At 36.0% G+C, this 18,285-nt stretch overlaps 1 protein-coding gene across 5 annotated transcripts in view; it reads right to left on the reverse strand.

The window, feature by feature from the left end:
- pros (homeobox protein prospero) overlaps window positions 1-18,285 on the reverse strand; it is a 163,188-nt gene that overhangs the window by 24,053 nt on the left and 120,850 nt on the right. For 3 of the 5 annotated variants that reach the window (XM_074143255.1, XM_074143257.1, XM_074143256.1), the window contains exons 3-4: window positions 9,837-12,815; window positions 6,637-6,791 (exon numbers count right to left, since the gene is read on the reverse strand). In XM_074143255.1, the coding sequence (XP_073999356.1) occupies window positions 6,637-6,791; window positions 9,837-12,740 (3,059 nt within the window). In that variant the 5' untranslated portion in view covers window positions 12,741-12,815. The remainder of the gene's footprint in view (window positions 1-6,636; window positions 6,792-9,836; window positions 12,816-18,285) is intronic. The other 2 variants (XM_074143259.1, XM_074143258.1) reach the window with 2 other exon arrangements.

An 18,285-nucleotide genomic window follows, 5' to 3' on the forward strand; every position in this document is an offset into this window, starting at 1 on the left:
GATTCTCCGTTTAATTCTAAGCTAATTGCATTAAGGATTACCAAAAGAAGGATTGTTGTTGGTACTTGGCACAGGTTTTTTTTGGGTCATAGACATCTTGATCATAGTACTAGGCTTTACAATTTGTGGTTGTGATAGATATTTAATCTAAGATGGGATCTCTTGTGCAGGCACAAAGATCTATTTTTCACTCAGTGTAAGGATTTAATGATAGAAGATTTCCATTAACTCTTAGTATTAAATAAATCAATAGAAAATGTTGTGTTTTCCCTTTTAACAATTTTTACTATTAAAACAGATTTTTTGAATTTGACAGTTACTAAAAATAAGTTAGACGGTGAGCACAGTACTTTCAGTAAAATTATTGGTAGATAGATCTACCTAGAGATGTTCAGTATTTTCATAAAAAGAAACAAAAAACAAGATGGCTGGCTAAATAAACTGATCATCGTCAAATACTATAATTTGGAAAACGTATCCGTTTATATTCAAACGTTCTCCACCTTCAGATTATGTCATCATTCGAACGTCTTCTACTTCTATTTTGGTACAGAACTTACCCGGTTACAAATTACACTAGACTGATTTGGGTCTAAGTTGGTTAGTGTAGTGTTTATGAAGTGTGATATCTACAGTTTCGAATCCCAGTTAAAATGGTAAGTGGTAAAGTTTATGGCTTCCACAACTAGTCTACGACACCTAAATTGATAGTTGCGACATTAAACCCTGTACTGTAGGGAGAGACAGAAGAATAGGAGATATTACTTTACATCAAATATTGATTGATAGAATATCATGCGTATTCAAACTAAATTTTTTCGTTTTTAACAATTAGATTTCCTTTTAAATTAGGAAAATTTGTTGAAAATGGAGTTTCGGTAAAAAAAGCATCAATATTTCTATAATTATTTATTTATTTACTGTCCGGATAATTTCAGTAAAAGAATAAAGTTGTGCAACTGTTATGTCTTCTAAATTCAAAAATTAAAAAACAACTAGATGAAAAATAACTAATTTAAATTAAATACTAAATTTCAGAATTCATTAAAATAAAATTGAGTGAAATCTTGAAATTGTAACAAATTAAAGTGAAAAAAATTTAAATAAAAACAAACCAAAATAATAAAAAAAAAAAAATTAAAATAAATAACATCGAAATGTAGAGAGGTCATGTGTAATGCAACTTTTTCCTCCCGAATATTAATTTATATTTATTTAACAACAGAATAACAGCAATTTTATTTGATATGCTTTCTGTAATGATGTAAGACGATGCCAATAAATGAATGTTAATACCGTCTTAATGAAATTATCATATTTGTTTGTTTATTTCCTAATATTCTAACAGAGAAATGAAGGGACGTAAGAAATATGATATCTGGATTGTTTGTTAATGATATGTTTGAGGTAGATGTTTGTAATGTTATTTATGGTTTGACAGTAATTTCTTGACGTTATTGGCTTTATTTTAAACAGAAACTAAACAAAAACTATGAAGTCGCAAAGATAATTAATACTTTTTTGTCTCGTACAATAATGTTATAGAAGTACTTGAGTTCTCAGGTTTTGTATAGACCTCATTTTCAATCAATTTCTTTATCCTTATCACCTCCCCAACTCCTCCAAAATAAAAAAATCTGGTACGAACGTACTTAAACTTATCTTTTTCTTCAAATATAACCATTGCAAACTTTTGAAAAACTCTACCATTACTTAATTTTTTACTGAAAGTACTTAGTTACCTGAGTAGCTGTTTTGAGATTGCCTTAAATTACCAGTAAAATAAACTATTATATATTGCGGTACTCATTGTTATGTTACGGAACTAACAAGCATCACCGTCAAATTCAGAACCTGTCTTCTACCAAAAAAATATCCTAAAAAACCTCCCAAAAAAAGTTAGTGTTTTTTTAAAAATAGTAATTCGTTCCTTCAGCTGATAAAAATGTACATTGGTCTGATGTGACACTTTAGAGGGATGCGCCCAGTGGTTGTACTTTATCTAAGAAAAAACCCCTATCTACATTTTCCTGAAAGGTTTACAAATAAAAATGGTAGGCCTTACGTTTAGCTGCTATAATGTACTTCAAAGAAGTATTGAAGTTATTTCCCACGAAATGGAGTGATAGAATGTTTTTAGTAAGTGACAATAGTATATGGAAGTAAAATTCCAAATTTGATTTATCTATGAAGTTTTGTTTTTGGTTTTTTTAATATTCTATTCTCAAAAAAAAATCCACTCATAAATAGTTTAGAAAACTTAAGGACAAAAAAAATGGTTTATATATTTCAAATTTTGGCGACCCTAAACAAATATATTTTTAATCAAGCCCAACTTTTCATTTAATGTGACCATTTATAGATAAAGCATTAACTTTACCGCTCTGTGTCGAGTTTTAACAACATTCGTATGGATTATGTGGGATATTTCTTTCAAATAAAGAAAAATCTCTACGTATTTTGCTAAATATTTAGTTTGCACGAAAGACATATGAATCTAGAATTAACTAACGATATTCTGGAGTTACCTACAACAACAACTGTTTTCTATTTTCTTAGATAGACTATTATCCTGCGTGCGGTTTTGAAATTGTATGCATACCAGCTAAATTTTCTCGAGTCTATCTAATTCGTGCGAGGGTCCCACACAAACGTATTGTTTTTTGTTTTTTTAAAATAATAATTTGCAATAATTAGAAGTATAGCATTTGATGAAGTAAAAATAAAGTATACAACTGAAAAGACTTTTAAAGATAAAAGAATAAAACTTAGAAACGGAGGCTCCCATTCTTTAGACTGGTACAAGAAGAAGAAGTTGAAGAAGAAGAAGTCTGAAGAAGACTGTAAACGGATGGAAGCCCTAATTAGGCAGGAACATAATTAAATAATTTTTAATGAAGTGACTCGCAAGACTTTTTTAGTTCCAGTGGTTGTGAAAAGCAGAATAATCAATAAATATATGCTATGCAAACTTCACTTTTTAAGTTTAACTCTCTCGCTTTTTTTAACTGGATTCATTTTTCTTTCCTCATTTTTTTTAAATCCTCTTTCAGCAAATCGCGCTAGATGAATTCTGTGTTTAAAATGGGAGCTTGGCAAGCACTTCAACTGTGCATAACTTCTCCTACGTCATCTGTGCGGATGTCTAGCTTAGGACAATTATGGAAAAAGTAAAGAAAACTTCTTCCTAATCAATAATGAAAGGGTTAAATCGTTGAAAGCGGCTAAGGGGGGAAAAAAATGTTGAAAACAAAAGAGCCGCATTGAACTACACAACCACCATGATAGCATACATTCACTAACACTAAATGCAGTCGAAGTTTTTACATGAAGTACCAGCAAGTTTAGCATAGGCCATTTGTACTTTAATTTAAATTATTCAACCACCTTCTTATTGCAATTAGTGAAGTTTATACGGAAATTACGAACAATAAGAGAAATTTTAAAAAATAGTGTGGATCCTTCACAGTTTTACTTCCGCAATTATTACTTCCTAACTGACAAGTATTCTAATAAAACACTGAATTTTTACTGCAGGTTTTAGTTATGCATAGCTAGCATAACTTAAATTACAGTATAACTAAAGATTAAATAAATTATCACCCATCTTTGATCGCTTAGCGTCAAATTTTGGAAGTCTGTGAAAATAATAATTGTGCCTGGTAAAACATTTTCAAATTAGCGAGACCATTACCGAGTGAGATTACTCCCAAATTTCAGAAAATCCATTCTGTTAATATGCCACTTCTGGGTAAATCAAATACTCTTTAAATATGAAATTCAATAATGCTTGGAAATGTTTATTAAAATTTTTTTTCGAGAACCCCTCTAAATGAATCTCAAATTTAGGAAGACTTTCAAAGATTTAGGAAAACAGTGCACGATGTTTAATGGAAATAAAAACATTTTCAAGCTGCAAAAAGATTGGAAAATTACTTCAGTAAAATCGTCACCATTTATTGATTGACATATTTAGACTAAAACCTTCTCACCTGAAGTAGGTCTTTCGTTTGACTGGAAATAATAGACGAGTATTATCTATCTGGAGTAGCAAAATTTTTGATAGTGATTTGATTATGAAGTGAGTAGAATTAAGCCGAATCCATTGTTAGTATTTGTGGGAGTGATGAGTTAGAATTTGCCTATGGGTTCGCTCAACCCAAGCAATAACTATCATTGCAAGCTCGCAAGTGTAATTATTTGTTTTTGGTCAGTGTCAGTGTACGATTTGTTAGGCTGGGCCACCCGCTGGGTCTCTGAAGAAGTGGCTAGTCCACTTCCCCCTACGAGGGAAACAGGCATTTTTAAAGTAAATAAAGAAAAGCTATCTAGTTGTTGGCACTGAAACACAGAATCCATTGCAATTTCTATGGGAATGAATTTGGTAGTCTTAGAAAATGCACACATCATTGACTGTTTCTAAAATTGTCCATTGCACAAGAAACAAGGTGAAAATGGATAGAGGCCTTAAAAAAGAACAAACGGTTGAAAGTGGATTGCGTGAAGATTATTAGGGGAGTTAGACCAATATAGTTATCTGTGGAGCAAGACCATTCTACGAAATGACTATGAATGTGTTTGATTAAAAACTATCATTGATTGATCAACTATAAATTTCAAACAGTTTAGTTGGTTCTAACAACAATAATTATGTGTAAGTAAATGGGTCTAAGTAGGGATTACGAGGGTCGTTTGAAAAGTCCGTGCAAAGTCAGAGAGATAGCACCACTGGCGCGTATCGAGGTTATGTTTAGTTAGTAGCATCTCTTGGAAGAACACACACCAAGTTTCAGCCAGATCGGTCTATTTCTTTGTGTTTGGCATTCGTTTGAATCGAGGAAGTCGAGTGATTTTCAAAAAATGGACGAAAAAGAATTTCGTGTGTTGATTAAACACTACTTTATGAAAGGCAAAACGCCTCAAGGAGACTAAAGAGAAGCTTGATAAACATTATGGTGACTCTGCACCTTCGATTAGAACAGTTTATAAGTGGTTTCAAAATTTTCGGAGTGGCCATAGGGGCACAAGTGACGCTGAACGTTCTGGACGCCCTGTTGAGGTTACTACTCCAGAAATCATTGATAAAATCCATGATATGGTGATGGATGACAGAAGAGTGAAGGTGCGTGAGATTGCTACTGCTGTGGACATCTCGAATGAACGGGTACATAATATTTTGCATCAACATTTGGACATGACAAAGCTATCCGCAAGATGGGTGCCGCGATTGCTCACGCTTGACCAAAAACGAAATCGTGTGAAGTGTTGCAAGGACGGTTTGCAGCTGTTCCAGAAGAATCCGCAGGACTTTAAGCGTCGTTTCGTCACTGTGGATGATACATGGATACATCACTACACTCCTGAGACCAAAGAACAATCTAAACAATGGGTTACCAAGGGGGAATCTGCGCCAAAAAAGGCGAAGACCGTTCCTTCGGCCGGAGAGATTATGGCGACTGTCTTTTGGGATTCGCAAGGAATAATCCTCATCGACTATCTGGAAAAGGGTAAAACTATTACAGGTGCATATTATTCATCGTTATTGGACCGTTTGAAAATCGAGCTACAAGAAAAACGCCCACGATTGGCCCACAAAAAAGTCCTTTTCCATCACGACAACGCACCAGCTCACACCTCAGCAGTTGTGGTCGCAAAATTAATGGAAATAGGGTTCCAACTCGTTTCACATCCCCCCCTATTCTCCAGACTTGGCTCCCTCGGACTACTATTTATTCCCCAATATGAAGAAATGGCTGGCGGGAAAAATATTTTATTCAAACGAGGAGGTGATTGCGGAAACGAATGGCTATTTTTCAGACTTGGACAAATCCTATTATTCGGAAGGGATCAACAAACTAGAGCAGCGTTGGACGAAGTGTATAAGCCTAAAAGGAGACTATGTTGAAAAATAAAAAAGGTTTACCCCAAAAAATTAAGTAGTTTTTATTTTTGAACGGACTTTTCAAACGACCCTCGTACAATTAACCTTGCGACGAGAACCCCAAACGTTTCCAATAGAAATGTGATAGTTTACAGTAAATTTACTTAGTACCCTATTCTGTAAAGATGGACGAATTCTATCCAAATTTGGAATTCTAGAAATGCTTTTAATGCTGCTAAATAATGTATATATGTTCATTTTACTGTAATAGCGCTTTAGAGGAATACTTAAGTATACAGTTTCCAGAGTACCATGGTTTTCAGAGAAAAACAAAAAAAAAGGACAATCATTTTTTGTTTTAAACGATTTTTCTGAAAACCACCAAATTGCTTCGTAATGGCCAACGAAAAACGGTGAAAAGTGACCCACATAATAGCGCTTTAAGACAATGCTGGGCCAGAACAGATTAACGTTAATCCACTGATCAATACTAAGTTTTAGTTGTGGTTCCTAAGTGACTCGCAGAAAGATTTGTACGTAGCCAATGATCTGAATCTAGTACAGGGTGTTTAAATTCCCTAAATTGAGCCATTGATTAAAAAACACCTGCATTATATCTGCTGTCGACATTTTGTAACCCCCTGCATTTCTTCTGGTACCTATAGTAATAATAATAATAATAATAATAATAATAAAATACTACAAACTATTACAATAAAAATGAAAAATAAATATTATAAAAGTTTTATAAATACCTGAAGTTGGAAAACCACTTGACCAGTTGTGCTGTATTGTTCTTGTTAAATTTAATGTCTGGGAAGTACATCTTCAGCACGGCCGAACTGGGATATCTCACCCAAAAAAACATTAATTTAGCCTTCCGAAGATGCATCGGAGTCAGAGTCGACGAGTATAATTCTGTTAAGGACTATATTATTTATAAAAATTTAAAAAAAAAGAAAAAAAGATAAATGGAAGACTTTAAAAAATAATTATAATATGTAAGGGATAAAGTAATTTGATCGTGGCCATTATCTGTAAAAGAATTTAAACAAAAGAATGTATCGCACAATTTTTGTTTATAAGTTGTTAAAAATTTTTGAATCAGCTTTTATTTAATTTATAATAAACAATTTCTTCAAAACCAATTCAAGTTTTGTAACCATACGTTTTGAACTACTCAAATTACGAAGACGTAGAAGATTTGTTGCCCCCAGAAAATCTTGAAGGAAGTCTTTTCAGTTTCCAAAAAAAAAACATTATTTTTACTATTTTTGAGAGGGGAGTCAGGAATCTATGAATGCCCACTTATCCGAAAAAGGAAAATACTGACATAAATATAAGCATAGTCAGTCCAATCCATTTATTATACAACCGAACATTGTCTCCTATCTTTTTCAAAATCCATTAAAACAGGAAATATACGACCAAAGAACGAAGAGCATAGCTCTTGCGAAAGAAAAAGCGTGTTCAAAGGAGTTATAAATGGCCGAATTAGAACCGCCAGTGCCATTTTAATTAAAATTTATAGTGCTGTCGCAATGTTTCTATTTTGGACGTAAAGCATCGTATCCATGGCTCAGAATTGGACGAGTCTTCTTAACAGTATAGAAATTGATAATTTGAAAAAGGTAGGTGGAAATCATACCCTACTAAAAGAGGTAATGCTTGAGTGAATGTCTGCCTTCTAGAGTGTTTTGTACGAGGCCAGAAACAAAAGGTGCTTCATGATGGTGAGAGGAAGGTAACGTCGAGGTTATCAAGAGGCTACGCAAAGACGAAGGTTTTGCTTTTAAAACGAATTGGAAGCTTGAGGTAATCATTTGGGGCTTCTGTGTCCATCACAAAACACATTGTACTGATTCAAAATGCATTTCTATATCAAAAGTAATTTAAGAAAGCTGTTTATGTATTGCTTTCTTTGTTTATTCAGTCATTCATTTGGTTTTTATTTTAAACAAAACAAAAAAGAAAAAAAAAAGATAGTTTTCTAGGGTTAAGCAATTCATATAGGTCTTCCATTTAGAATCCTTTGATATGAATGCAAGGCCTTGGAGTTTAGTTAGATTAGAAACGCTTGCTAGTATGGCTTCGTGAGAGGATTTGCTTGAATCACAGTATAAGGGGAATTGAATGAGATAAGCAATCCTTACTTTAGTTTCTATTTGAGATTACCATTAGTCCAGAATTAAGGACAAGAAGGGAGTGGTTAGTTTCTCTTATATAAAGCTTACGAATCACAACTTCTGCTTTTTTTTAGTATACCGGCCAAAATAAATTTAAATAATACATATTTGATAATAATGGAGTATTATAAACAAATAATGGAGGCAGATGGAATTGGCTAAGAAACCCAGGGCGGCTACGAGACAGCACGCGGGTCCTATTAAGTCAATATGATAGCAAATATCTCTTGATATTGAAGTGGAATCGGAAATATTGATGACTAAACGGCACCCAGAATGAAAAATTAATTGTAAATATTATTGATGTATAAATATTGACGTAAGTTTGATGTTATATTGGGTCCGATTGAGGATATAATGTAGAATAAACGCTGTACAATTAGCGGGCATTAATTACAATTAATATTTTTTTTCTGTTAATTTTTGTAGAACCAGCGATAGAAATTGCTGTATGAAATGAGAAGCCAGTAAGCATTTGAACTGAGGGGGCTGCGGTGGTATTTGCAAATAATGAGACTGATCGGCTGGTAAAAACAGAGACGCGGAATGAACAGCTCAGGATGAAGGTAAAAACAATGGAAAGGTCGCAGCAGCTACTCTGATTGATCCAGTTACAACGGACATCCTGATGATCAACACACACACCTTTTCCCCGTCTACGAGAATCACCTCCAAGGGCAAGGAAGTATAAAAATCTTGCCAAATTCTGAAATCTCCTTGGACGGTAATATAAATCGTTAATAAAGAAATAAATCGATAAATAAAATAAATGGCAATCCCAGACAATGGGCCACGCTGTGAAACACTTAGATCAAAAATTTAACTTCCTTTAGCAGGGGGGGTTAGAACGAGGGCGCGCTTTAAGATTTCTCAGCTACTTTCTTTTTTGCTTTGTGTTCCCATAACAAGTGGCCTAGACAACATTTATAATTTAGTATTATCGATTTGTTAAAAGAAGGACCTAGAGTTTAGGTTAGTTTCAAAGCAAAAGAATTTATGAAGACCCTATAACGAAAAAGACACGCGATATTGGAACTTTTTCATACTACTTTTTTATTTTATTTATTAAGTTCTTGATGACATGGGGAATTATTATAGCAGAACACAGAAGGGGGGCAATGTTTGTGAATACGTTAACAAGGAAATCGCTAAAGGCTTTGTGATCTTTTCAATAATTGAATATATGAATTTCTTTTTATTAAAGTAAAAAGGCTTCTAGTATTAGAATTGACAGTTATATTCTCAAAGTAAGTTTTTTGTTTAAAATAGGACAAAAAAAAAAAAAAAAATGGAGTTAAACAGAAAAAGACTACGTAGAATTCGAGGAAGGAGAGAGGCAAAGTTAGGCGGGAGAACGAAGACATATAAACACACGCTCACTACTACACGCCTAGTAAATACAGTATAATGACAACCCGCTCAGCCTTCACTTCCCGCCCAAGGAGACAATGTTTTTTAAAGCTTCTGATTAGTATAAACAACAGCCAACAATTAAGTTTTAACAGAATTAAATTAAATTATAAGGTGTGAGTGTTACACATACATTTGTTAAATTTACTAGACGAATATCTTTAAGAAAATAATATGTCTGATATATTTGACGTTAGAAATTAAATCCTATAACTATTATGAAATCATAAATTTAATATAACTGCATTTAAATAGCTCCGTAATGTTGCGATGAATGTATTCAAGAAACAAAAAACAGCTATTTAAATACAGTTACCATTACAAACTAAACTTACTTCATTTAGCTATTTAAAGGATATTGTAGGCGTGATGCCGTCGTAAGGCCCGTCTCCTGAGTTACAGTCAGAAGATCTGTCCACATTGTCATTAGCTGAGTTCAACGCCGAGCTTACTCTCATCCCAGAATAGTCTGGAGAGGTCCCATGTTGTGCGGCCGCCAGCAAAGCTGGATGTAGTAAACTTGGTGGATGCGGCAGTGGCGGTGAATCCCTCATCTCTGGTGGACTTCCGGCCGTCAGCTGAGGGTGGCTTTGGTGATAGAAAGGTGAATAAGGACTGAACACTTGGGATTCGTGCAACGATGGATTTGGTATCGCGACTGATGTCGGTAATGATACAGGTAGTATTGGAGGTGGCGCGTGGTAGCTCCTTGGAGGCGGCGATTCTGAACTATTACTTGTAGAAGGAACAATTGGGCCGAATTTGTTTGCTTCCAAGCCCTGTGAGCTCATACCATCTTGCGCTAATATCCTACTTACAGTTCTTGGCGTTATCCTAGTATCAGTTACCTTATGTCTCTTCTTCTTCGGCGCAACAACCAAACTGAGCGCTTCGTTTTGTTCTGGGGCGCCTTCTCTAGGTTCCATACAAAAGGGGTTCGCATGTGCTCCAATTGCACCCATTCCTGAATACAGAGCAGAACTTATACTGGTAGGTGGTTTGGGCGGTTGAAACATGGACGTGTTGGGCGAAGGCCTGACTGGCAGATTCAGCGCGCTCATGTTACTTTCCGGGGTACTCTGGTGCGGCACACTCACTGGAAACACTGTACCATTGATCCTCGGCGGCGCTGTTGGCGTGGTAGAAGGACCGTTTAGTGTCGGAACTCCAGGCCGGTCACTGCCATTGTTCCCCCGGTCTATCACCTTCGTTCTGGGTGACTTCCTGTCAAGTAGCTGTGATGCCAACATGAGATCCTTGTTGAGTTCTGCAGCTGCTTCTGGCTTCCCAATCAACCTCTTCTGTTGTACAAATCTCGACATAATCTGGTCAATGAGAGTGCCCAATGAGGAAGTGATCTCACTTTTTAGGACGTCGGCCAAACCTTCGAGATCTGGAGTTGGTCCGGGCGGTCGTAACAGCCGGTCACTGTAGTCCGGCTTGGGCGGAGGAGGCTGGTGGTGCTGTGAAGGTGATTGCCGGTTGGATTGAGCATTCTGTGTCGGCGTTTGCGAATGCTGCGAGGTGGCTGGCACGGAATGCTGCTGGGATTGCGAGGATGCCGTGGGAGTATGCAGCTGGGGATGGTGGTGGTGTAGTGAAGGCTGTTGCTGCTGTTGTTGCTGTTGCTGTTGTTGTTGTTGTTGCTGTTGTTGATTGAGTTGTTGCTGGTGTTGCTCGGCGGCCAGCGCAGCCTCCTTGTTCAGTCTGGCTTCCTGTTCCATGAATAACTTGTGACTGACGCCAAGATACATTGCAGCCGCGTTACTCAACGCATGGTGCGTCATCTGTGGATGGTGGTGGTGATGGGAATGATGGTGACTTATTGGGTGTTCTTGTAACACCTGCTGTTGCAACAGAGATAAAGCGCCATTAAAATTAGGAGGCATAGGTAACTGATGGCTGTTTATAGGAGGTTGTAATTTTGGCGTTATCATTTTAGATATTGCTGGAGTTACTGTAGAGTGTGTTGGAGTACTTACTTGAGTGGATACCTGCGGTATTTCTTTGACAGGAGTGGTTGTAGGAGACCTCTTCATTGGTTTGTCTGGCAGTGATAGGCTGTTGTTATCCTGATCGATATCGCTGCCATCCTCTTCATTCGGACATTCCGAGTCCTGGTCCATTCTTGTACAAAGCTGGGCATACTTTTGTTTCATTTCCGCTAATTGTTCTTGCATAGTACGCAGCTGATTTTTCAGTGCATCTTTTTCGACTTTCTTCTGTCTGATTTCACTATTATCTATTGAGTTATCACCTGACTCATCGTCCATAAACATGCCCATGTTCATGGCCAGGCCAATCGTGGAGTAACGATCGGAAGTGTCATGTTGCTGGGGGTGGTAAAGCTTCCTCTTCTTGCAGCCATTCACCTGTGTAGGTAGCGAGGGACTCGAGCGCATTGAAGATACTATATTTTCTACTCTAGCACGCTTTAACTCTAGCTGTTCACTTTTGTCTTTTGCTTCTTCCGGTTCCTCTTTGATTAACTTTAACGAGTCAGCTGGGGAAACAACAGACTGTTCTGAGTCACTGATATGGGTAAGATTATTTCCATCCTCCCGGGTTTTACCGTCGTCACTTAGTATTTCATCCGCGTTCGGATCTTCGCCACCACTTGCGGGATCATCAGATACGCCGTTCACTACTGGTTTCACATCGCCATTTGTCTCCGCATGGTTCACTTCACTACCATTTATAATACTAGGTTTCACCTCATTGTTGTTATTGTTGATACTATTATTGTTGTCTGGTGATAGTGGAGCGGGATTAGAAGATGCGCGAAGTTCCTGCTCTAGTGCGAGAAATTCCTTTTTCCTTCCTTGTAAAATATCACGTAGCATGTGATGGGCCACATCACCTGGCGGTGGACTCGAGTCATCATCTAAGCCGCGTCGTATTACTGCTGCCGAGTTGAGGCATTCGTAGTTGACATCGACGCTACCGGCTGCTTCCATAGTGATCATAGCTTCTGTAGGGGTGGTTGCATCGGCCGCTTGTTTCACCTGTCTGCCCAACAATTCGTTGAGCATCTTCGCCGGGGGAAACCCCTGTCCAAGTAATCCCAAATGTTGGCCCTGTGAAAGAAAAGCACCGTAAAGACTGCCACTGAGAAAACTGGGACGCGAACTAAAATTCGGTATAGAGGAATAAGAGTTGCGAGGCTCGCCGGCGTCCACTCTCTGTCTCGACCGTTTGGCCTTCTTTGAAAGTTTGTCCCCGTAAGGTCCAAAGCAATCGGGCTCCTCCTCTGATGACATCATAAGTAGCTCGCCGTCCTATTGGCTGAGGAGTGGCGGGTGGGGGCTGTGTCCCCCTCTACTCGACCATGCCCGCTCCTGCAAGGTGCAAACGAGAGACATGAACAAACTGGGGGAGTAGAACAACTGTCGGCTAAGTATTGTAAAGGGGCCACTGTGCAATATGCCTTGATAGTCGCTCGTGCCGGGCGGCTGGAGGGGGAACACCAGGCTCTCCCACCTGCCCCCTTACAGCTGCATTCACTCACACAGACAAACCAAACAATATCAACACACTCCTTATCACTACGCTATAACTTCTTACCTCTAACATTTCTAATGAAAATTAGTACCCGCTTCCTATGTTGGTTACATTGAGAATTTGGCCAGGAATTGTGCTTATATAAGCACGCTATAAAGAAACTCATATTGCGAGAGAGTCATATCCACGTAGAACATCTTTAAATGAATTTTCTTAATTTAAATGCTTTAAATAAAATCAATAAGTCCTAGCTGCATTTTGAGTCTGTACAAACTTTAACCAAATTTAAATTTAAATACCAACAGGGGAAGCGACAAACAGCGTTTGAAACGGAAAAAAAATCGATGAAACCAGAAGTAATGCTTCGCTCAGTTAATTATTATCTATAAGAGTTTTATCTCGAGAACAGCACTCGTAACAATCATTTTTATTCTAAATTGTATAGATGTAGAGTTTATAGATAAATATAGAATACTTCTATTTGAAACATTTCGTCCAGAAAAGCTTCATTTTAGGAATATTCTAGGCTACAAGAAATGAACATGCATCTCTCTAATATGCCATTTTAGTAAAACACTAAATTTAATAATACTGAGGAGGATGAAATAAGATTCTAGAATTCAGAAGGGTTAGAATATTCAATTTTGGATAAATCAAAAATATATTTTATAGAACAAATTCCCCATTAAAACCAACATAAGAAAAGGCGTAAAAATAAATAATGTGAGAATAATTAATATACATTTAAGATAAACAAACCATCAAGCATATTACCACCATTAAATTCTTAAATACAAGTTTGGCAAATTAATTAGGACCGCCTTTAATAAAATACTACTGGTTTAGTTAATAAAGGAGCGTCAGGATCGGAAGTAAAAAAGGGGCTAACAAAGTGTGCCAACATCGCAGAAAGAAATATATAGATGGCTGGGCAAGGAAGACAGACGATCACCTCTGTAACCGTCCCTTTCAACAAAACAGCACATTTTTGGCGATTTTTTGTGTTTTGTTTTGATTTTTTGGTAAACACAAACAATAATTATAAAAGCAATTTAAGGAATAAATTGTTTTAATTATCACCTTAAGAGATTTAAACGTTATTTTATAAAGAGTGAAAGGGAATTGCATTCATGTTTAGATAGATAATGATTCTTCACTATAAATATCTGCAAAGAAGTGACAATGTACAGAACATTGTAACCTTCATAACAGGATAACAAGAAAGGTTAAGATGTATGGTAAGAGTGCAGGGAAAAAAGGAAGGAAAAACCAGCAGCTAGTGTAGAAAGTTAGAGAAGTACGTATGTGTTTGATTCTTTTGTGCCTGTAGGGTATAGAAGGATCTGTATCGCGGCAGAGTGGATTAGGATGACAGTCTAGGATTGAAAAGGAGTTGCAGCAGATGATTTTGGAGTATAGGAGTGTACCAGGGATAATAATGGATGGCAGTCTCCGTGGAGTTTCGTCTCGTTCTAATTGCGTCCGAGGAGAGTCTGTAGCGAGTCTTGAGGAATGTCTTCTACATTGTCCTGGAGTTTCTTGATGTAAGTATTACAAGTCCAGGCTCCAGGCGGGAGCTGGCGTGTCTTCTTCCTTTGATCAAAGCTAGCACCCTCCTATTAACCCATTGTCTTATCCTAAAATATAGTTTAGTCTAATTATTGTTTAAGTTAACCACTCCATCTATGATCCTTCCATTTACTTGCAGACATGAAGGAATACGATAAATTCTTCTCCTTCCTTTTGCGTGCATATGAACTCCTTCCTCTATCTTAAAAGTTGATAAAACTAACAGCGTAAGAAGAATATAATTTTTATAGGACTATAGTACTTCTTCATGTTCATGTACTTACTACAAGTAAATAATCTTAGATAAAGTGTACTTCATTTTTATGTAGTACACCCTCCAATTGAAAAGAATTGAACACAACAGTCTTATCGACCATTATTGGTAAGACTACGCGTTATGAAACAACAGTACAGCCTTGCTCTAAGTAAATCCATCTTAAGAACGGGTTTTTGTCTTAGTCAGTGATGTATCTTTTGATTTTTTCGTGAAAAAGCGCATTTTAGATAGACTGGAGCGATCATCTATTCTACTAGTTTTTCTTAAAGGTAAAAATTAAGAAAATAACTATTAAATTTTTTAAGTCATTGTGAGAAATGTAGAAAGTGAATTTTATAAGTACATTTAACAACAGATTTGTTTATTATTATTATTATTAGTTAATTTAAGGTGAGACTATTAATAATGTTCTGGGTGGCAACTGGTGTCGGATGGGTTGGCCAGAAGGTGGAGAAGTAAGGGGGTGTTGTTTGAGTTCCGGTGATGACGTAAAGAGCTCTATATCCGGTATGGAGGTTTGCGTGGTCACGGCTAGTACACACCAGGTGAGCACAGCTCGCAAAAGGTAACGCACGTACCCATTCCGCTTTATAAGTTGGCTTGCCTCAGTAGACAAGAGTTTTTTACTTTTCTTTTATTTACCTTTTTTTAAGGGAAGTGCTGCGATCTTAGTTTAAAGATTATCTTTAGGAAGGTTACATGATGTTTATGTGTGTTGCTTAAAATGTTAATCAAAATCTTTTTTTTTAAAATATAAAACTAAAAATTAATCAAATCCAGTGCTTGTCACGAAATTATTTTGAATAACATTTTGAATTACAGACATAAATACAATTTAAAAAATGAGATAGGCCTCATTTAGTCAGCAAGTGTAAGGCAAGACAGAAACATATAAGTGAAGTCCAAATCTTTGCACTAAATTGATTATTCTATCTTTAGTAATGGATTAAGTCTAAAAAACCCCGATGTATGATACGATTAACAAGCGTGCTGCAACGGATAAAGTCAAAAATATTTGAATTACCTAATCAAGTTACTTAAAAGTTTAATAAAAATTATTAGTGTTAACGAAATGCAACAAAAACTAGAAATCGCAGCTAGCTGGTAACTTTGTATTTCAATTAGGTCTCTCTCAACCTTTATAATAACCTTAAGTTTTACAAAATCTTATTCAAAAAGAATACACCTTTTTCTCTTAATCGTAGATTATTTCTTCTCAACAGAGGTTTCTTCGAGGGTTATTTTTAAATATTTTTAACTGTCTTACGATCCAAAGAATGGCGATATTAATTCCTCTTTTGATCGATAGAAAAAAACAGCAGCTTATGCAATATTTGCACACAGTTCAGAATTGCTAAGAAACATGATTCATATCTCTCCTAATCTTTGCATTTAACATACAAACAATTAGCACAGACATAATAGGCAGTATTAAGTAACTAGAAAGCGATATTAGATCAAATGATATCCCCCTAATCATAAACATGAAGTCAGATAGATGACTGGGATACTACGTCAGTTTTGTAGTTTTCCATTTTTGGCAACTTTGAATATCAATAATTTTTGTTAGATTTTAAACTATTTATGGTTTATCATTATTTCAAATTTTTGCACGAAACATACTTTGAAAGCCGCTGATTTAGTTGAAGAGGTTAGTTACGTTGAATATTTTGGTGATTTAATAGTTATTAGAAACAACAAATACGTGCATTTTTTTTTATTTTTTATTTTAATAAAAAATAGCGAGCGAAACTTTTTCGGGTTCCTCGTTTAGAATAAAACAACGATACTCTATAATAAATCTATAGGTAATAAAATAAAAAAGTAAAACTAAAGCGAACTATATCGTACGTAATGTAGGAAATAGTATTGTGTAAAAGAGATTGTAGAAAAAGTAGTTGAAGTTTGACAAGGGTTTCTACCCTTAAGAATCGACTTTAAACTAGTTAAAAGGCAGAGTTCTCACGGCAAAGGGGGAATAAGGTAGGTTGAACGTCTTAGGGGTGCCAGCTCTTTAGTAGAGAATAGCACGAAAGGTTGTGAAAGGCAATGTAAGTGAGCGAGATAGAATGATTGGTTGGTTAAAAGAGCACGAGCTTGTTGGAGAAGGAAGACGAACGAACCAGTGACTAAGAAAAGGCTCGTAACGGTCGTCTTAACAAAAGGTGTATAGAACGGCAAGAAGTTGGAACTTCTTAGGGGTGAGCTGGTCACGGCGACTGGCCTCAACCGACTTCTTGCCTAACCATTCATTATCAAATTTCCGCACTCGGTCGCATATTGTTCTTTTACGTAAATCTGGAAATATTAAATCTAACTATTATTTGTTTTCGTTTCTTCATTTGCACGAACACAAAATGAACTCTGGTGTAAATGAGCTCGCACTCGACTTACTTTAAGTAATTATAATAATTAGCCACTTATAGTTTCTCTTAATTGTAATAAGCATTGCGATCATGCTAAAGAATGGACAAAAGTTATCTATCCATCTAATTAATGCTTTCAATTGCAGAATTTTGTCCAAATTCCTAATTTTGACCACACATTTATCTCTACTTCAAAATACACAGGGTGAACCAGTAAGTAATGTCCATAGGCCTACTGTGTGTAGTATTGAGTGACGTTGCACTGTTGAAAAAGTTGTTCAAGGCTTATTCATATTCTTATCATTTTCAACAGTGCAGTTATAATTGTAATTTGGAGTAAATACAAACTGTATGAAGTTTTGTGTAAGTACTTGTTTAAAAATATTTCCTAACATTTTCTCAAATATTTCAGTGAGATCAGAAGTAAATGTTTAAAGTACAATTTGTAACCTTTGACTTCCTTATTTTAAGACAGCCTACTTTAAAAATTGACTACTGGTCCATCTAAAAGAGTTTTCAATGAATCTTGATAAACTAACACTTTTTTGGGCTCGTGAACACGTTTTCTTGCAAAAACAAACGTAATTTCTCATACGAAGATGAAAGGAATCCTTGAAAATGATATACCGTTTGAAAGCCCATTAAACAAGGAAACTTTTACTAAAAAGTGCCAGCACCTAGGTCTGATAATGATCACATAAGGGCCTAATGAGTTTTCTTCAAAAAATGTCGATTACTTTTGTTTTTCCAGTATCCAGGAGGAAGTTTGAAGCTGTTTGGAGAATAACTTATGCTTCGAAATGGTATCAATTTTTAGAACATTTATCTGTCTTTCTAACCGTGTCATCAGAATCGAATTCGGACTAAAACTTTCTGAGTAATAACATTTTTTTATTGCAAAAAAGTAATGATTTTAGAAAAAAAAAAAAAAAATTAAAGTGACTTCACTCAAGAACAGTGGAAAATATGAAGTTGGCCAATACGTCTTTGGAGTCCACTTCAGATGTACTACACACGGTAGGCCTATGGACAATACTTACTGGTTCACCCTGTATAAAACATAGCACTGTATATTATACTGAAATACTTAAAGAT

The sequence above is a fragment of the Rhodnius prolixus genome, unplaced genomic scaffold (assembly GCF_049639745.1).
Source record: "Rhodnius prolixus isolate KJV_2025 unplaced genomic scaffold, Rpr scaffold_12, whole genome shotgun sequence".
Taxonomy (NCBI): domain Eukaryota; kingdom Metazoa; phylum Arthropoda; class Insecta; order Hemiptera; family Reduviidae; genus Rhodnius; species Rhodnius prolixus.